Source organism: Ambystoma mexicanum, chromosome 9 (assembly GCF_040938575.1).
Source record: "Ambystoma mexicanum isolate Mex_15411 chromosome 9, UKY_AmexF1_1, whole genome shotgun sequence".
Lineage (NCBI taxonomy): Eukaryota > Metazoa > Chordata > Amphibia > Caudata > Ambystomatidae > Ambystoma > Ambystoma mexicanum.
The window spans coordinates 225,517,662-225,539,558 of record NC_090931.1 but is presented as its reverse complement, the minus strand read 5'-3'; the positions used below and the strand labels follow the sequence as shown (position 1 = coordinate 225,539,558).

The window sequence follows — 21,897 nt, the reverse complement described above, 5'->3', positions numbered from 1 at the left end:
TCCTGGGAACCATGGAGCCTGGTTCCCTGACAAAACCATGTACCGGGCTGCAGGCTAACTTTGAATAAAGACGACAAATTGCGCAGGGGACCTGGCTGTCCCGAAACCAAGCTCCTCACCCCTTGCAAACATGTTCTGATTATTAACCATACTGACTTCCCTCCTGTCAGTATCCAGAGTGCATCCCTTTTCCTTCTTTGTCCCTTTTATCATTGGGTAATAATAGTATTTTCACTGTGTTGCATCTAACCAACGATCCACGACCTTGCAGAGATAAGCCTGCTGTTATGTCCACGTTCCCAAAATTGGACAAGGGGGTTTATAATTTGCTTGTTATTCCAATCTGTTTGGATACTTTCCGTTATACTAGAGGTTTGGAGCTGATTGATGGTTTAGAAACCAATATCCACCCCATGACCACTGAGTCCCCATAAGTTCATTGGTCACACTTTACCCATGTAGCTTTTTGATTCGAGACTGTGGAGAAGGTCTGCCAGTTATCAAAGCAAGTGTTTCCCCTTATTAGGGTTGGTTCCAAGTATTGATGTGTTTCTCCTGTATGGCATGGATAGGTGGTTTGGTGGCCAAACATTGCAAGGTTAGTGATTGATGTTCTGACATGACAGATGACGTATCTGCTCAATTCAGTAGCGATTGCAAGTGGTCCCCTGCTTTCCTCAATGTGTATCAGTCTCTTTCATTTGTCAGAAATATCTTTTCAGTCATAACAGCCATAATAACATGTGTGTGCCAAATGATGATTATCAGGCTCCTGAAGTTGGATCGATTGCTGCCTTCTGCAGAGATTTCATCTTTGGTCCACACACGCCCATATATTTTTCATTATGCAGTGGTAGTTATTATTTTATCTTATGTACATTTAGTGGTGTGTTTGTCCCTTTGCTTACCTTAGGTTTCGCAAAGTTTAAAATGGTGGCATTGCTAAACGCAGTCATTAGTAATTGAAAAACAAGCAACTAGTTTGAAATTCACCGATGAAGAACGCAAGATAAATGCGCTGGCAATGAAATTGCTTTAAATGTAGTATTCGACATTTACATGGGTGCATAATAGTATCTTTCTTTTTCCACTGCAGGTTAAACATTTCAGCGATTTTTACAGAGATAGCGCAGTTGACCAGCACAAGGCAAAAATCCCTGCAACTGAAACTGACTTGGAAATCATTGAGATCTTTAACGAAATTGATAAGACAATTCACAATGCCCCTATCAACGACTTGAACCATACGACAAGTGCTGAAAAGAGCCAGGCGACGATATTGAACCCCAAAGACAAGTATTGCACTGGTGATAACCTAACCGTTCAGATTGATGTCTATGATTTCTCTGGCAACAGAAAGGAACACGGAGGAGACTTTATAAGAGCCAGAATTTACTCCCCAGAAGTCAAAGCGGGAGCGTCCGGCATCATTTTAGACTTGAAGAATGGCTCATACTATGTTACTTTTACTTTATTTTGGGAGGGTAAAGTTCGAGTGTCCCTGCTGCTAATACATCCCAGTGAAGGGGTGTCGGCTCTCTGGAGGGCAAGGAACAAAGGCTATAAGAATGTGTATTGGACGGGCCAGTTCGTTAACGGAACACATGGCATTTACACCGAATGCGGATTAAAATTCAACACCACGCAAGAGTTGTGTGAATACCCAAACCACTGTGATGGCGAAAGATTTTACTGCATCAAACCTGAGCGTGTACCGTGTTATGAACTGAAAGCGATGTCATCCTCCATCCGGGCACATTCCTACCTGAGCGACTTGGAAAAAAGTATCTTTCACATGTAAGGAGGTTGGTCAATGCGGGTGGCATTTGTGAACAGCACTGTGGGTACATGGAGGCTGGAGTATTTTAATGTTACACACATGCTTCATGACATTTCAATGCTCATATAAGCCTTATTCTTGCTGTCAATGAAAGATATGATTTTGATTTTGTTGTGGGGTATTTTTGTTAGAAATCTAAGTGTTGTGCTGTTGAAAATTTTAAGATAATGCAATTGTGGTTGGGGGGTAATTGAATTTTGAAAACTGACTGCAGCAGTAGTCACAGCTCAATCACCAAACTTTAGAGTTGCAAACAACACCAGCAGAACTATGTGGCGCACCATGAAGTGGATTTGCGAGTTGGTCAATTCCGCCCAAGGCTATAAGATTTTGAAGTGACAGTATTTTACTCCCTATTTTTTAAATCTGGGAGTAAAAAGATTTTTTTAGAGAGTGAAAAAAGAAGTCCCACTCCCAAAGAGTTTTTAATAAGCGAGTAAAAAAAGTACCTGTAAAACAGATATGTTTTGTAATTAGTTTTCATGTACATTAAAAGATACAATTTCACCTCTTTGAATTAGGTAAAGATAATAACAGAGTTTCTTCCTGTGGCAGTATATGTACTATTGGTCCAATAATATCCTTAGAGCTGTGTGGATGAAAGCAGGGAGACTGGCTTCTATGTGCTTCTTCCTATTTTTTTATTGGGGGCATTTGTACTCCCTATTTTTATTTTTTTGGGAGTATTTGCCTAATATTATGGTGTAAACGTGGTTGATACACTCCATATCCTTAGGGCTGGGTAAATGACCTGGTGAACCCCCAAGAAGTGACTAGAGAATCTTCAAGCACCACTGATCCAAACGTGTGTTGACTCATGCATATTTCTGGGATATATTTGGGTGATAAACAAGCCACTCCATATTACCCAGAGTAACAATGCACCCATGTCCCCCAACTTAGCCACACAGTCCCTTCTCCCGACAACACGGAGTGATTGTTAAAAACTTTTTTTTATTTTCAGTGCAAGATTGCCGGAAATAGAAATACAGTTCCAGCCTGGCCTGCACGGACCTGACAGGCCCCCCAATAGAGCACTCAGGCATGTCTAGCACCTTGCGGGCGATGGCAGCAGGGTAACCCTAGAACGTTTTCTGGCAAATGGCTAGAAAACTAAATAATTGGGGTGGCCTTTGAGTGTGCTTTCACTATGGACTGCCAAGCCAAAAGCATTATAAGATCAGTGTTGTATTCCCTAATGGTCTTTCATCAGCTTTGTCATCCACGGATCGAGTCACACTGCACCTCCGTAGCCTCTGGCACAGTTGGGGTTATTGACTGTCTGCAGGTACTAAAGAATACAGCCCTGAGAATTATATATAATTCGCCGAGATGTGCACATATATCCCCACTGTTTAGGAGAGTCCACTGTCTCCCAGTCAGGATGCAGATTATCTTTAAAGTATTCACCTAAATGATACGAGCTTGTTTGGCTCCCCACAATGCTACTTCAAAGATGGCTTCATGTGCCTTTTGGCCATAAGACCGCCCCAGCATGTGCATGGACAACAGTGATAACTCCGGTCTAAGTGTTCTAGGGATCCAGGCAGATCCTTCACTGCGCCTGCCATAGGTTTCTGGAATGTTAGTGCCTCCACCCATCCCCATTCCCCCTGTCACTGTGTTTGTGCCCCCACCCATCCCCATGCCCCTGTGATTGTGTTTGTGCCCCCCAACCACCCCCATGCCTCTTGTGCCTATTTTGTGCCCCCATCAACCCCCATAACCCCCATTCTCCCTTGTTGTGGTGCTGCACCCCTCTTTCTCCCCCTCTCCACTTTTGCTATGTTCATACTTGTCTAATGTATCACATGTATGATGGTTGCATGTCCATGTCCCACCCCCTCCTTTTGTTCTTCTCCTTCCCCTCTCCCCTAGCAAGGCCTGATAGGTCGTCTGACCTAGTACATTGTCGCTTGTCTTGCCCTTCCCACTCTTCACCTCCTTTTCCCTCCTCCCCTACTCTATTCCCTCCTCCCCTCCTGCCCACCTCTTCCCTCCTCCTGTTAATTACCGGCACTACCTCAGTTGCCGTCAGGTATAGTAATCATAGCCGCCTGTGCCTCCCAGCCACCTGACCTTCCCCCCATTCAATTGTTTTTCTTCTTAAAGTCTGGCACTACCTCGATTGCTGTCAGGCATAGTAATCGTAGCCGCCTGTCTTTCTCATCCACCTGCCCTCTTCTCCTCCGTTCCCCTCCTCCCCTACTCTTTTCCCTCCTCCCCATCTCTTCCCTCCTCCTGTTAATTACTGGCACTACATCAGTTGCCACCAGGCATAGTATTAATAGCTGCCTGTCCTTCGCAGCCACCTGACCTCTCCCCCCATCCATTTTTCTTGTTAAAGTCCGGCACTACCTCAATTGCCATCAGGCATACTAATTGTAGCCACCTATCTTTCTCATCCACCTGCCCTTTCCTCCTCCTTTCCCTCCCTCCCCCTGTCTTGTTAAAGTTCTGGCACTACCTCAGTTGCCGTCAGGCATAGTAATCGTAGCCCCCTGTCTGTCGCAGCCACCTTACCCTCTCTTCCTCCCCCCCTTTTTGATGTCCATTAGCACTTACTCTTATCATTTGTCCCGGGACCTTTGATAGCAGCGTGTCTGTCTTCTCCTCCCACTCCCCCCAGCACTATTCTGAATCGTCGTCTGACTTATTATGATAGTCGCTTGTTTTTGGTCCTCTCCTACTCCCTGACTTCCACATCTCCCCCCTTCTCTCCCTCCTCTTGTATATTCATGCACTACATCAATTGTCGTCAGGCATAGTAATGTTACTGCTGGTTTTGTTTCATTTCTCCCTTCTCTGCTTCTCCTTAATTGTTCCTTGCACTTGTACTATCTGAAATGTCGCCAGGCTGATTATGATAGTTATTTATCACATTCTGAATTGTTTCAAGGACTTGTAAGAATGTAATTGTATTCTCCCATGTTCCCTCCCTCCTTGAATTGAGTTGAAACACATTGTGTATAGCCACTATACAAATAAACAATCAATCTATCAATGTCCTCCATCCTGTTGAGAAACCTTTACTTTTCCAGAAAACAAATTCAAACGTCTTTGTTTTGACTTCAAGCCTCTCCTCTTCTGGTACTTTCATTTCTCTTTTCATATGAATGCTGTTGGTTAGTGCTTTACGACCCCTGGGTGGTTAGTGCTCAACAAAAACAATTATGATTACAAAATGTTGGACAGCTTGCAGGACCTCAAACAGCATGACATTCATGCTCTGCGAGTTATTACCAAACTGGTTTGCCCAATACTACTCAAAACTAGGAATTAAACATTGGAGGAATTTCACTATAATTTTAATTCCAACAAAACGGGTGTGGTAAAATAAGGTTTTTGCACACAGCATAATAAAATTCTTTTCAATCGTTATTATGATTACAGCGTGGTGGTGGAATTTCAGCCACTTTTACTACACTGCTGGTTTCCGAATTTAACCTTGAAATTATGGATTACCTAAATCCTCGATTTGAGGGACAAAACTCAGTGGATTTACCATGCAGAATTACCTCTCATGTTAAATCTGGCAAAATGCCCATGTACACATCTGCACTCCAATGGGACAGAGTGGTTGTAACAGTAAATGAGTTTGGTGGAAATTCGGCAGATTTACAGCAGAATTTCTGCCAAACTCGTAATGAGGCCCCTGGTCCCTTAACTCAAGAGATGCTCTAGAGAATCCCTTTCCCTTTTGGGAAAGAAAGATTCAGGGGGGGAGGAGCTTAGTGGGTAGAAATACCAACATCTATAGTGCTCCTAGGGCCTATTTCACAGAACGTTTTCCAAAAGGGTTTGCCTTTATAAAACACTTCTCTGAATTAGGCCCTCTAGCCTTACCACTTGTGTACATGAAAAGAAATAGGGATGCTCTGCTTTTGGAAACTTCTCTGACCAAAATCGTGTCTTCTCAGTGGGCGAGTCTTCGAAGATGCAAATTATACTGATGCATGCTGAGCCCCACAATATGTTTAATCTCCTGTACTTCATGCCAACTGTTGAACCAATACAATAAACGAGTGCTCATATGCTGCCTTTTCTATTGCACCCCAAAGTGATAGCATAACAGCAGGTATTATGTACTATGTCATTATGAAATTGGCCTTCAAAAGATGAGTGGCTGTGTAGATCAATCATTATTCAATGGTTGTGTTGATCATTATGTAACACACACAATGCTGCGCTGTGTTAGGCAAAGTTTGCATGCAGTACCCTCTGGGACCACTACTCACAACTCTGACTACAGGTATAGGCAACCCAACCTTTGGTATAAGCTTGTACTATACCGTTTTTGTAGCGTGTTGAGAAGCCAGGCTTATCTCAAGAGGGGAAAATGTGGACTGTAGTGGAGTTACACAAAGATTCACAGTTACATGTATTCAAATAAACTCTTACACTTAAGGTTTCTTGCATAAACAATTATTAATGTATTTATCAGTCAATTATAAAGCCTTCTTCAGAAGGAAGCAATAGAATAGTAACACACAAATACACTTCAATACTGTACACTCTGAGTTTCTGAATCAGTAAAGACCCTTTTGGGATGGCCCACAGACACAACCTACACCCACAGGTGACTTTATTAACTAGGGTGCTGGGGACATTGATATCTTACTCTTGGCATTTAGAATACTCTTAAAAGTTTGTAAAAGGCAAAGGTTATTAGAACAACAAGAGACCACAAATATTCTTAAGCAGGCAAGTACTTTTAGATTTTCCTAACAGAGTCATTCAGTTCAATCGGCTAAGCCAAAGTCAATGGGCATACGTCTTGTATAGGATGAAACACTTCTCGTAAGCAAATGGAAAAGTCTTTGCACAAGTTCTTAGGAGTCTTTGATGAAAAGAAGAATAAAATGTAGGGCCACAAGCTGATTAGACTTGTGAGTTGCAGAAGTGACACTCTACAGTAAGAGGTAAGTTCTCTCAGACTTTTTGCAGTACCTTTAAAGATGAAGAAAAGATGCAGCTGATGACTTCTGTTCCTGTGCAGCTCTGCAGGTCTCACTGTTCCTGGGCCTCAGTCGTGGGGACAAGAGGGAGGACATCGGCAAACTTCACTTTCAGTGGCTGTTCACTATATCAGCTCCTCGCATCTACCGCAAATAGCAACACCGTGGTTCCTGGCTGTCGAGATGGACTTTCCTTGCTTCTTGGGTACCCCACTCTGTTGAGGGGGCTCAGGCTTGGACAGTCCTGCTTCTTGGTAGTGCGGAGCATCTTCCAAAAAGCTCCAGGCCAGCTTAAAAGCAGCGCACACAATCTGGTGTACCTGTCCCTGGCTATACGGTTTCCAGCAGCGAATCTGTGGAAATTCAACCAGCTCCGAGATGGATGTCCAGGTGGCTTACTTTGGAGTTCATTGGATCCACCAACTCGAGGGTAGAAGTCGTCCTTGCAGGGGCTTCTCTGTCGATGCAAACTTGGTGTTTCAGCACTGCAGCAGGGTTTCACCGGGCAAACCAACGGTCCAGGAGTTGCAGCAGGCGTCCACTTCAAGTTCTTCTTCGGTTCCTTCGTCCAGTGGTCGACTCTGCCTTCCAAGCCAAAGGACTCGCCTTTTATACAGTTCTCTCCCATTCATTCCAGCCTAGCTGTCAATCACCCACAGTGCATTTGGGTCTCCTAGGAAACTAAGCACAGGGGAGTTTCAGGCACCTCCCTCCCTTCGTGCCTACCCCAGACACCCTGGAGCCAGAAGTGGGTTTTACTCCTGAACCCTGCCAAAGGCGAGATGAAACCTGGTTTGGCGCGCAGAGCAAATCTCAAGAGGGACCTTTCCACAAAGAAATGGCAAAAAAAGAAGACCGGGTGCCATTTTGACAAAGATGGCTCCTGTGTGCGCTTTACTATAGCTACGAACGCAGCCTGCGGTAAAGGCACACTATGGTAGTTCAAACGAAACCACTGCCACCAGCCATTCAGTGGGTAAGATAAAAATGTTTACATGAGAAACTAGACAAAGAGGATACTGTCATGATGCCTACCTCCAAGGAGCCAGGTCCGACCCAGCAACCCCAGAGGCAGGCATCATTCCCCCCAGGGAAGTGCCAGCGGGCCCAAGCTGGGGCCCTTTGGACAGAGCCCTGGCGCCTTAGGCGCCAGGCTCATGTTGGACCCCTGTCCTGGCGCCTTAGGCGCCAGGCTCATAAAGCTAGACATGTGTTCAAGTGTTTTAATGTGCGCTTACCTGATGCAGACCATGCTGCTACATCCAGGCCCTCTTGAGGCCTGAATGGAACTACTTTACCTATGGGACTACTTTCCACCTGGGTGTGGTCGGGGAAGGATACATACCTGATCGGTGGAAGGATACATGCCTGGAACTTCTTCCAAAGCTATTTAAACCACGCCCGATCAGCAACTCACGCGTCGCGTTGTTCTGCTCCTCGCAGCTGGACGCTCACCGTGTCAGCTCCTGCATCTGGACTTCAGCCACGCCTGTCAGCATCCTGGGTCACCTGCAAAGGGAGATAAGAGAGAATTGGAGAGAAAGAAGACCTTACCTGCTAAAGCTGCATCACGGAGACATCACACCGACGATCCTGAAAGGGAAGACATCATTTTAAAAGCATTTTGCTTCGATCGCTGCAGCGTTGCATTTCACTCACCTTTCCTGGGCCCCTCCGTCTTCAGCAGCGATCATCCGGATCCGCACCCACTTCCCAGAGCCTAGAGAGAAAAGACAAGAAAACAAGGTGAGAGAAGGAAGGGAAATAGGAAAAGCTCAGTTTCCTTCTAAGACTTACCTGTTGGGTCATTCCCATTTAATTTCGGGTCCTGCCGCGTCCTGGCATTCCGGACCCCGGCCCCAATGGGGAAAAAAAGACAAAGACATTGAATGAGCGAATGCAAAGACATTACCTGAACGCTCATCCGAAACTTACACTTCGGGTCGGCGCCATATCTCCGGCATTCCGAACCCCTGCCCCTAAGGGGAAAAAGACATAAGCATTAGCGCTTGCTGCAATAAGACAATGAACATTATTATTAAGCTTGAACTTTTGAACTTGCAACAGAACTCTTACAGCGCCTCACCTGAATAGTCAAGCTTATTTTGAACTCCCATCAAACCTCAATCCAGTGAAGTAACTGGGTTTCAATGCGCCTCTGCATCAGAAGCACAATGGAGAACTCATCCTTCCAGACCCTAAGGTGAGACTTCGCGGGGAATCGTGGAAGGGTATCGAGGAGGGTTGGAAGGGAGTGGGAGGCTTGAGCATTATTCCGTCAGTAGGTAATACTCCCTTTTCACGCACAGGGGAATATTCCTGCGAGCCAGAAAAGCCAGAGTAGAGGGGCCCTTCCTGTCCATCATCAGAGTCCTTCGCTTCACCATTGAAGAAGCATCAGCACTCGAAGCCAGACCTGCGCCTCCGTGGGAATCAGGTGAGCGTGACAGAACGCGAAGCCTACCCACAATTTCCCACCCGGGCGCTATGGAGACTTCCGAGACAGATCAGCTGGCCCAGCTTTTGGGGGAATTACGGGCAGAAGTGCACTCAGCCCGCCAGGAGACTAACGCTCTCAAAAGAGAACTGATCCTATCCAAGAAAAGAACTGATGACCTGGCCAAAAGGTTATTGCAGGCCCAGGCAGGGCACACTCCTTTACCTAATTCCGGAGGTACTTCCACATCAATGGGTTTGAATAACCCGGTACAAATCAATCTACCTGGACACATGCCTTTGGCCCCGGCTGAACGTTTTGCGGGGGATCCCAAGAAATATGCTGTCTTTATGAACCAATGTCATTTACACTTTCTCTGCAGACCCGGGGCCTTCCCTAACGACCAGACCAAGGTAGCCTTTATACTATCTTACCTCAGTGGCAGTGCTGCCGATTGGTCTATTCCATTGGTAAATCAGGATGATCCCATTCTCCAGGATTTTCAGGGCTTCCAGGCCAGCATGGAAAGATTGTTTGCTCGACACTCTCAAGGACAGGCCCTTGATAACGAACTGCTATCCTTACGACAAGGTAATCAGGATCTCCTGTCCTACGTTGCCACCTTTAATAGACTGGTTGTGGAAACTGGATGGCCAGAAAACAAAAGGATCACATTGTTTCATCGAGGCCTGCGCAGAGAGCTTAAGGATGTTCTAGCTCAGATAGTGGATCCACCCCAGGTCTGCGCAGACTACATAGACTTGGTGGTTCAACTTGATCACAGACTTCAAAATAGAAAAGCAGATAGGTTCAAGTACGAAACCCGAGTACCGATCAAAACCCACGCTAACTCCAAGAGTACCGACGTATCTGAACCTATGCAAATCGGTGGTGTTAAAGGACCATTAACGCAGAAGGAACGAGAGAGAAGGTGGCAAATGCAACTTTGTCTGTATTGCGGGACTTCCGGTCACTTTCTTCGAAATTGTCCGGTTAAACCACCTAAGAAGGTGGTTGGAGCCACTGATAACGATTTATTGACACCTGATTCGGGAAACGATCTAGCCCGACAAGCGTAGGGGTCCGCTTGCCGAGCTTGAAAACAAACTCTTTGACCTCGCATTTTGTCATGCCAATGGTGCTCGTGGACCCAAAACAGCCTCAGCAGTTGCATGCTGTAAAAGCATACATCGACAGTGGAGCTATTGGAAACTACATAGACTGTGAATTGGCTTCCAGGATTAAGCTCCCTCTCCGCCCGAAAGTAACCCAAGATGTCATTACTACAGTAGATGGAACCGAAATAGCCTCAAGGCCTGTAACGCATTCCACTGTTGAAATGACACTGGTGGGTCAGGATGGACATCGGGAAGCAATCGTGTTTGATGTGATCAAGGCCCCACAATTTCAAGTAATTCTTGGAATTCCTTGGTTAGAAACACATAATCCCAGAATCGACTGGCGAGCAAAGAAGATACGTTTTCCTGATTGTGAACCAACTTGTTATCCAAGAAATCCAGTTATGGGTCTAGCCTCAGCAACTTCCACCCCTGTACAGCTACCGTCAGAATACCAAGAATTCCAAGACGTTTTTCAGAAGGAACAGGCTAACACGTTACCTCCCCATCGGTCTTATGATTGCCAAATGGATCTGGTACCCAATGCTCAACTACCTTGTAGTAGGATTTATGCTCTTACGGAACCTGAGAACCAGCATTTGAGTCAGTATTTAGATCAGTACCTAGCCAATGGTTTTATTCGCCCGTCCAAGTCTCCTGTCTCCTCAGCTCTGTTCTTCGTGCCGAAAAAAGAGGGCGACCTTAGAACATGTATAGACTATCGCGCCCTAAATCAAATAACGATTAAGAATCGTTATCCTCTGCCCCTGATCCCTGAGCTTATCGACCAGGTGAAAGACGCTTGTGTGTACACCAAGTTAGATCTCCGAGGAGCTTATCACCTGGTGCGTATAAAAGAAGGCGACGAATGGAAGACTGCATTCCGCACCAAATTTGGGCTCTTCGAATATCAGGTGATGCCCTTCGGTTTGTGCAATGCACCTGCCGCCTTTCAGTACTTTATGAATGATGTTCTTCGGGAACTTATCGATGTTTGTGTCATTGTTTATATTGACGACATCCAGGTGTACTCTTCTTCAGAATCCGATCACAGAAAACATGTTAGGGCAGTTCTTGAGAAATTGCGCCAGCACAGACTATTTGCAAAGCTCGAAAAATGCATTTTTCATACCACAGAAGTTGAGTTTCTCGGATTCATCCTGACACCTCAAGGAGTCCGAATGGACTCGCGAAAAGTGGACACCATCCTCAAATGGTCATCTCCTAGCTCGGTGAAGAGAGTTCAGAGCATGCTCGGCTTCGCCAATTTCTATCGAAGATTCATTCCGGAATTTTCCCGAACAGTCCAACCCATCACAGCTCTCCTAAAGAAAAACAAACACTTTGAATGGACTCTTGAGGCTGAACAAGCCTTTCAGGACCTGAAAACCAAATTCACCTCTGCACCTGTATTAAAGAACCCGCACCCAGATCTCCCTTACATTGTGGAAACCGACGCATCCAGTTCGGCCATGGGAGCTGTCCTGTCGCAAAGAGACCCAGAAACTAACCAACTACACCCTGTGGCCTTTTGGTCCAGGAAATGTTCTCCTCCTGAAATCAACTATGCAATTACCGACAAGGAGTTACTGGCTATTAAATCTGCTTTCAAGGCTTGGCGTCACTACCTTCTCGGGGCAAGACACACCATCACCGTAATTACGGACCACAGAAATTTACAATATTTAAAGACGGCCAAAGCTCAATCTTCACGACAACTCCGATGGGTTCTGTTCTTTGCGGAATTTGATTTCGTAATTACCTATTGCCCTGGCTGCAAGAATGGTAAAGCGGACGCCTTATCCCGGATTGGCATGGAAGAGCCCAATTCGAGTTTAGAACCTGTGCCAATCATACCTGAACAAAGAATCTTAGGCCTAAGTTCATTGCAAACTATTGAGGACATCCAAACGCAAGTAAAACAACTTCAGCCTTACTGGAATGGAGTCAAAAGGGTCCTCATTACACCGTTAAGGATGATTTACCCTACTTCCAGGAGCAGTTGTTTCTGCCAAGTAAAGAATTGCAAGAACTTGTTATTGCCCATCATCATGAATCATTAATGGAAGGACACCCTGGTATCGCTAAAACGGAGGAAAAAATCAAACGCCACTTCTGGTGGCCTTCTTGGAGAAAAGACATAAAGTCTTTCGTATTGTCTTGCGAATTTGCGCCCAAAACAAGGGTCAAAAGAAAAGGCCAGCCGGCCTACTTCAACCCTTGGATATTCCACCGGCACCATGGTACACCTTGTCAATGGACTTTATAACTGACCTGCCTCCTTGTGCTGGTTACAACACTATCCTTGTAATTGTGGATCTATTCTCCAAAATGGCCCACTTTATCCCTTTAAAAGGTTTGCCTTCAGCTTCCACCTTGGCCAAGGAATTTCTGGAGAATATAGTTTGCATACATGGTTTTCCTTCCATATTAGTCTCGGATCGTGGAAGTCAATTTATCTCCCATTTTTGGAAGAAATGTTGCCAACTAGCACAAATAGATGTGCGGTTATCCACCAGCCACCACCCCCAGACCGACGGACAAACCGAGAGAACCAATCAGACTCTCGAGCAATATCTTCGGTGCATGTTACACCAATCCGAGTTAAATTGGAAAGACATCCTTTGGATCGCAGAATATGCATACAACAATTCAGTGCATTCTGGAACCGGACAAACTCCTTTTTATACTTTGTATGGTCACCATCCTCGGACCTCTAACCTAGATCCACCTCTGACCCTGGAAATGCCCGCAGTAAATCATCTGCATTCCACAATATCCCGAGCCGTCAAAGAAGCTGCAACTCATTTACAGCAAGCCAAGAAAAAGTATAAAGAAAATGCTGATTTGCACCGAAGTAAAACTCCTCCTTACTAAGTAGGAGACCAGGTATGGCTAGCAACGAAACATTTACCCCTCAAAGGCCCGCGAACCTTCAATCCCAGATTCATAGGACCTTATCCCATCAAGGCTATAATCAATCCCGTGGCCTTTAAACTGGATTTACCGTCTAACATGCGTATTCATCCAGTTTTTCATGCATCACTTTTGAAGCCAGTACAACCAGGGACCCGACTGTCCAAGCCTCCAGACCCAGTTCAAGTTGAAGGGGAATTAGAATTCGAAGTTAAAGACATTTTAGACTCCAAGGTGTTAAAGTCAAAACTCTTCTATCTTGTTGACTGGAAGGGATATGGACCTCAGGAGAGATCGTGGGAGCCTAGTAACCATGTTCACGCACCTCGATTAATACAAAGGTTCCACCGGAGATTTCCGAACAAGCCAAAACCCCCGGAGGGAACAACCTTGGGAGGGGCCTTGAGGGGGGGTACTGTCATGATGCCTACCTCCAAGGAGCCAGGTCCGACCCAGCAACCCCAGAGGCAGGCATCATTCCCCCAGGGAAGTGCCAGCGGGCCCAAGCTGGGGCCCTTTGGACACAGTCCTGGCGCCTTAGGCGCCAGGCTCATGTTGGACCCCTGTCCTGGCGCCTTAGGCACCAGGCTCATAAAGCTAGACATGTGTTCAAGTGTTTTAATGTGCGCTTACCTGATGCAGACCATGCTGCTACATCCAGGCCCTCTTTAGGCCTGAATGGAACTACTTTACCTGTGGGACTACTTTCCACCTGGATGTGGTCGGGGAAGGATACATACCTGTTCGGTGGAAGGATATATGCCTGGAACTTCTTCCAAAGCTATTTAAACCACACCCGATCAGCAACTCACGCTTCACGTTGTTCTGCTCCTCGCAGCTGGACGCTCACCGTGTCAGCTCCTGCATCTGGACTTCAGCCACGCCTGTCAGCCTCCTGGGTCACCTGCAAAGGGAGATAAGAGAGAATTGGAGAGAAAGAAGACCTTACCTGCTAAAGCTGCATCACAGAGACATCACACCGACGATCCTGAAAGGGAAGACATCATTTTAAAAGCATTTCGCTTCGATCACTGCAGCGCTGCATTTCACTCACCTTTCCTGGGCGCCTCCATCTTCAGCAGCGATCATCCGGATCCGCACCCACTTCCCAGAGCCTAGAGAGAAAAGACAAGAAAACAAGGTGAGAGAAGGAAGGGAAATAGGAAAAGCTCAGTTTCCTTCTAAGACTTACCTGTTGGGTCATTCCCATTTCATTTCGGGTCCTGCCGCTTCCTGTCATTCCGGACCCTGGCCCCAATGGGGAAAAAAAGACAAAGACATTGAATGAGCGAATGCAAAGACATTACCTGAACGCTCATCCGGAACTTACACTTCGGGTCGGCGCCATATCTCCGGCATTCCGAACCCCGGCCCCTAAGGGGAAAAAGACATAAGCATTAGCGCTTAATGCAATAAGACAATGAACATTATTATTAAGCTTGAACTTTTGAACTTGCAACAGAACTCTTACAGCGCCTCACCTGAATAGTCAAGCTTATTTTGAACTCCCATCAAACCTCAATCCAGTGAAGTAACTGGGTTTCAACGCTCCCCTGCATCAGAAGCAGGATGGAGAACTCATCCTTCCAGACCCTAAGGTGAGACTTCGCGGGGAATCATGGAAGGGTATTGAGGTGGGTTGGAAGGGAGTGGGAGGCTTGAGCATTATTCCGTCAGTAGGTAATACTCCCTTTTCACGCACAGGGGAATATTCCTGCGAGCCAGAAAAGCCAGAGTAGAGGGGCCCTTCCTGTCCATCATCAGAGTCCTGCGCTTCACCATTGAAGAAGCATCAGCACTCGAAGCCAGACCTGCGCCTCCGTGGGAATCAGGTGAGCGTGACAGATACTATGTAACCCCTCCAGAACTCTATTGTAAGATAGGGTGTGCTGGGTCTAGAAAGGTACAATGGTAAGTAAAGTCAATTTCACTTTACTGCTCTTGGAAACAGTAGTTTATCCAAGATAAGGTATTTAAACCTTTGAGAAATCTGAAAGACTTCTCTGTGTCACTGCTCTGAAGGTGTTGTGTGACACAATGTAAAAGATGATGCCTATGGAGTTTGTCAGACTCCACAACCAAAAGAAACACAGTGTTCAAAATCACAATAAAATACATGAGAGAGTGGGGAAAAGAGTCACACTCTCTCCAGGTTAAAAAAATCAAGTCCTCAAAATCTAGCACAGTTGCTGGGTCTCTAAAGTGGAGGGAATTAGCACATTTCTGAGAATTCTCCCTAACCCGGTGTATCCATAATCCTCTGAAATATCACACCGGCTGTCCACTACACTTCATTAAGGCCCTGATTCATGGAGTGATTTGCGTGTCAAACTGAGATATATGGCCAGAATGGCACACAAATCCCTATTTTACACGCAAATAATAGCATGAATCAGGGGCTAAGACTGCTCCGCTAAGTTAAATTTACTGCACCACAAAGAGTCTGCCTCCCCAAATTATGTGCCATGAAATGCATCTGCCCTGGACGGGTAGGGCTGAAATGTGGATGATAAACATGATCTGAGTTGTGGCGGTGGCTATGTGAATGCAGGACATTTGCTTGGTAGCTCAAGAGCAGTTCAGGTACCTGTCAGATGTGCCCTCGGAATTTAAAGATTATCTGTCCTATCACTAAAGTTGCCCTTGCAGCCATTTTTTTATTTCTGGATTGTTCTGAATCAAAGGAGAAAAAGGAAGAGGTGGAGTGTGTGGAATAGATGAAAATAGTACAAAAAGAGATAGTCTTCATTCAAAGATGGCTATCAGAGGTGACACTAGAATGATATTTAGGTCAAGAAGGACTTTGCAGCCTACATCTCCTGTTTTCAACAATTGAAAAAGGACTCATTGCACACAAGAGGTGACAGGTACAGCCTTTTATCATGGATTAAGGGAAGAATTAAAGGGTGCATCGACCTTAGTAGCAGATTTGCCCCATCGTCCTCAGCATTAATCAATTTGATCCTACTGATTAATCAACAGAAGATGACTCGTCAGGAAGGAAAACAAGTAGTAAACAGAAAGGAGTGGTAAGCCAAGAAAATGCACTCCCACTCTTGTAATCTCATTACAAAACACAGAAGAACCAAATAGGGACTATTAAGGGGACATTAAAGGGAACATACAAGGAAGTTGATAATTTGTATATATTGTGATCAACCTGGACATTTGGTGATACAATGGCCAAAGTTGACAGGAAAAGTCTGTGGCCGGTCAAATTGCGCCTAAAAAAAAGAAAAATCACATTTTTGTACCTGGGCTAATCGCTGTATATTATTAACGAAGAGGTTAACATGAGCTTACATTTTGCATCACTCACACTAGGAACTTCAATTTGTAGTGGAGACAGATGTGTTGGCAGTAGCTATGTTAATGTTAATGTTAAAGGACATTTGTACTGCGCACTATCACCACTGTAGTGGTCCTTTGGCGCTCTGGCGGCTCTGAAAAAGGGGAGGAGAAGGGGTGGGTTAGTGGGAATAAGCTGGAAAAGTGCAAGAGAGCAGTGATGTGCTGTTGGAAGCCTCAGCCCGGTGGGTCCGTTGGCTGGGTTTGGGGTGTTTTACGGTCCGTCGTCGTCGTGTGCTGTTGTGCAAGTCTATGTGTGGTATGTTTTGTTGTTGCATTGTTGTGAAGTTTGTGCGGATTGCTGCGTTTTAGGCTTGTGGTTGTGTTTGGTTAGAGTTTGAGAGGTGTATGCAGAGCGATGGAATTGTTAGTTGGTTGGTTAGTTGGCATTGCTGTCCATTGCAATTATGGGATTCCATCTAGGTGTGGTACATGCTGACATTCACATTTCTATCTAGATGCGACGCACGCTAAAATTCAGAACCCTGAGTGTGGTGTATGTTAAGAATCACATTTCTATCTAGATGTGACGCGAGCAAAAGTTCAGAATCCTGAGTGTGGTGCATGTTAAGAATCACATTTCTATCTAGATGCGACGCAAGCTAAAGTTAAGAATCCTGAGTGTGGCACATGATAACAGTCACAATTCTATCTAGATGCGACGCGAGCTAAAGTTTTGTTCCCTGCATATGTAGCGCCATCTTGTCTCAAAGGGACATGGTCACTAATGAATTGAATCCAGTAGCATTCTTTTCTAAAACTTTCTGGAGGCAGAAGTCCATTTTATTCCATTTATGACAGAAAATGTCCTGCCATCTAAGAATCATTCACACAGTGGAGACATTATTTGGAAGGAACAGAAACCCTGGCTACAGTGTGGATCCTGGATGGATGATAAATATCTAGGATTCCTACACAGTGTGAAATGCACTAATCACAGGCATGCAGCAATCCTGCTATTCTTTTCCGGATTTGATTTTCAACTCTAATGCATGCCTGGAAGTAGACATGGCAAGGCCGAAACATGGTGCCAGAACGTCCGTAATGGTAAAGGTGGAGGAAACACTTATATCGAAGAGCACCATTTCACTCTTACTTTAAGAAACACCATGCAGTCTAATGTCCATAATTACAACAAGGCACGGATTCAAGAAGAAACAAAAAAGCAGACATGATCTGCACAGCAGGAACTATTATTCCACAAGATCTTCATACCAGATACTATATCGAGTGTAATGGCATTAGATATTAGTCATGATACATCATTAAGAACAAATCCTGTAGTTAGCAAGCCGTGGGGTTTATTAAAAAGACAATTTTAGTTCACGGATGTGAGAAAACTGATGGTACCACTACATCTGTTGAATGATCTGAAGAAATCCTCGATGAACATCTCTATTGATTTCATTGTGAAACTACCTAAATCACAAGGCTACATCACAATTCCTGCCGTTGTAGATTCGTTGACGGAATTAGCACACTAAATTTGTTAACAAATGTTAATCAGCAGTGAATGCAATGCATTGGTGGAAGGTGTGATAAAAGAAGTAATACGACTGCATGGGTTACCAGAGGTCATAGTCTCTGATTGAGGATCACAGTTCACATTAACATTTTGGAATACGTGATGGAATATGAACGACACGCATGTCAGTCTTGAATTTTTGTCCTTCTCCCTAGCAAACTTTGTTCCCCAATCTCAGAGTGAGCACTGCTGACTCTCTTTGCTTGCTGTTTGCATCTGATCTCCTGCCTTTTGATATCTAGGACCTTGGTAGGCAATGATCTTCTCTCACTTGTGGCTAGCTGACATCCCTAATTTCCCCAGTCTGAGAATAGCCACTACCTATTTGTTGAAATCTCTGAGTGTCCACTTGCCCCTCCTGACACCTCAGCCTGGATGATCAGGTCCCTTCTATGCTTTCCCCCATTGGCTTCATTTCTTTCTTTGAACCAGCTCTCTGCTGTAAGATCTACCATGTGTGTGCCTGTGTGCTCAATCTGTGCTTTTCACGTGGTGTATGTTTTTGTGGATTTACAGATGCCATCCCAGTGGGGTCCTTGCTCTTTCCCCTCCAGATTGAAGAAGTTTGTTCTGTAGTTCCTGCTCCTGTGAGAAGCCTAAAAGCAACTAGAGGGTGATGGCCTCTAATGCTGGTTAGCAGTGTTCTCGAAAAGAAAACTCTGTCTTGACAAACCCTCACTAAAGGGTACTAATAGATAGGGCTGGAAGATATGAAAGAAAAGTCATATGTCAATATTTTTGGGCTGAATGGCGATATACTATATATATATCGATGTTGTTTATGTGGGTTAAATGCTCAGTTGTAAGTCACCAAATACATGTGAGATGTTATAAACTCCTTTATTTATAAGCCATTGATCAAAATAAAGTGGAAATACAGGGTTCCTCTTCCTGTTTGAGAATACACACAGCTGTGTAAATATAAAAATGTAAATAAAATATTGTAGCATATGTAATAATGTATAAACAGGCATATATATCAATGTTAATGAAATTGTCTCATATTATTTGGATTTTGAAAATATATCAATATATCTCCAAAACCTGATACATCGCTCAGCTTAGTAATAGATTGTGTGTTCGTTCACCATTGGGGTTAAGTCCTGGTCTCTCCCCTGCCATGTGTTTTTCCGCTTCCCCTGGAGAAATTGTTGGCATTTTGTAGACGGAAGAGCTGCCAATTACTCTTGTGGTTTTGTGCAGCTGCCATTTAAACATTATCCTTAAAGTGATGAAACTCTTACTTTGCCAAACCCGATCAAGATTTCCCACCCATTTTCCAAGATCACTTAATTTTATATTTTTAATATTATGTTGCAATTATCATTTTGTTGTAAAAACGAATTGCAATCTCTGTCATTCCACATGACAGAAAGTGCAGAGAGTTTGTTGCCTCAGGTACTCTGGCATTTGGGATTTCATAAGGGAATGTTGGGATGAGTGATGTTTGGTCTGAGGAATTGTTTGGTTTGCTGCATTATTGGATCTGCCGTGCACCCCAAAAAACAATAAGTTACAAACTAAATTGACCTTGTCTTCTTGTCACCATGAACTCAGGAAATGACTCACTTTCAGTGACTATACAGTACTGAGGCCATACATATCCCTGCAACTTCCTGTGGTCAGTATCAAGACAACAACAATGCTCCTATTGTGGATTGAGCTTCTGGCACTAACATTAAGACGTAGGAAGCCAGAGTAAGTAGAAATAGGAGTGAGACATGACCGCATGCCGACTCTGACCGACAAGGAGAGATTGAGTAAAGTTCAGTATGAGATCAAGGTGCTTTCCTTAAAACTTGGAATGTGATCAGAGTATGAACTCTGGTTGATGTAGGTCCACTCAAGACCTATTCAATATAGAACCCTAATTGGTGTTTTCGAGGTTCTATACTCACCACTGAAACTCCATGTGGGACTGAGCATTGGGGAAACCCAATTACACTTTGCGATGGATTCAGGAGGAGGCAGGAGCAAGCCAGCATCTTGACCCATATGCATACCCTAAAACACACATTTTCAATAGATTAGAAGTTGAGAATAAAGGTGGATGCCAAGGCTGGGAGAAGATAGCCTGGACGCCTGTCCCAAACTCTTCCAGCCATGTGTTAATCTTCAGGGTAAAGCTGTGTCTGGAACCCAGCATGTTTATCTTGGAGATTTGTAGCAAAGCAGAAAGTGTCTCAATCCAAAAGCAAATGGTACTGAACTTTACTGAATGCAGAATATATGTTTTGTTACTAGCATAACACTGAAGTCCGACTCTGCCAAGATTACAAACTTATATGTGGGTGGATGCTAACCATAGAGCACAGTTTGACAAGTATGGTTGTGTGTAGAGGGGTACATTGGGTGTAGTGGTCATTAGCTCAGGAGATCCAAAAACCTGGGATTGATGTTGCAGTTGCTCCAGTCTCCAATACATTTACATACTTTGCAAAGCACCATCATACACACTGCATGCATATCATTCCCCTAGTGTCATTCCACCCAAGCCACCCACAACTATGGTCCATGTAAAAGAGCAAGGGCCACGGAGCTGATTGGTGTGATCAGCCACTGGCTGTGTGCAGCACCGTGTGCCAGACCTAACCAAAAGACTGAGAGGATGGTGGGAACTGCCCTCTTCCCGAGCACAATAAGGATACAGGATGGGATATCAGGGTAGAGGATGCTCATCATCACCCATGTCCCTGATGGTGCATGTGCATGCTAGTTCCATCAGTCTTGTTTGGAATCCTTTCATCACTGCACCTTATTTCTATAAAGTACTGTCATAATCTCCATGTACCTATAGTTAAAGTATGCAATTGAGGCTGCCACTGTACTGGCATAGCGTGTGTTCCTTAGAATTGCAAGTATTTTGTGTAAGTAATCCACCAGTAAATGCATCCTCTTTGCTATGGGTTCATTCTCTTCTACAGAAGAGTCATCGCTTGTCAGCTGTTACAGCTACAGGACCAGCCTCGTGCCTACCTAGGACTGTGTTGATTGCTATTACCTGAAGAGATCTCTGTTCTCATGGAGCATGACCTCCCAATATCCTTTTATTTGCTTACTTCACTCGAGGAAACGGTTCTCCCCTGACCTTCCACTACCCATCTCTGAAACTGAGTGCCTTTCATAGATCGTCAAAACAGCAGGGTAGGCACCTGGGAGTCAGTAAGATGGGAGGTCAACTGTAAAGTGATCTTCAGTCGACCTTAATAATTTGTGGGCATCAACTGGCATTCCACCTGACTGATGTGGAGGTGCATGTGTGTGTGTGTGCACACGCGTGTGTGAGCATTTGTGTGTGTGTGTGTATACACTGGGTGCACTCTTAAATGTGTCTCCCTACCTTGCCTTGTCTTTTTTTTCTTTAAGGGTGTGCTATGGGTGTGTCCCCCGCAACACCCCGCTCACTATACCACACAGTATAGTGAGTGGGTCTTTTTTTTTCTTCTTCTTTTTTACTTACCTGCAATGCTACCACGAAAGGTTCGAACCTTTGGTGTTCGAACCTTTGGTGGTAGCATTTTTTGGTTGTATTGTTTGGTCGGACCTTTTTTTTTGGTCTGATCGTACAATACCCCTAGGCAGACCCCAATGTGAACTTGTCCTTCTCCTTAGAGAATCCTTTTGGGACCTGCATTGGTCGAAGAAGATCTGCACAATTATACTGATCCTGCCCTCTTTTGACAGCTCTATGGTTGCTCCTTCCACAGAAGGGGATACATTACAAGGGGCCTCATTACGACCCAGGCGGTAAGGGG

General features: G+C 44.8%; 1 protein-coding gene across 1 annotated transcript in view; it reads left to right on the top strand.

Annotated features, from left to right (window-relative positions):
- LOC138489622 (NXPE family member 1-like) overlaps nt 1–21,897 on the top strand; it is an 88,385-nt gene that overhangs the window by 43,461 nt on the left and 23,027 nt on the right. Inside the window, exon 2 of the mRNA XM_069617318.1 lies at nt 1,097–1,797. Coding sequence (XP_069473419.1) covers nt 1,097–1,797 — 701 coding nt within the window. The remainder of the gene's footprint in view (nt 1–1,096; nt 1,798–21,897) is intronic.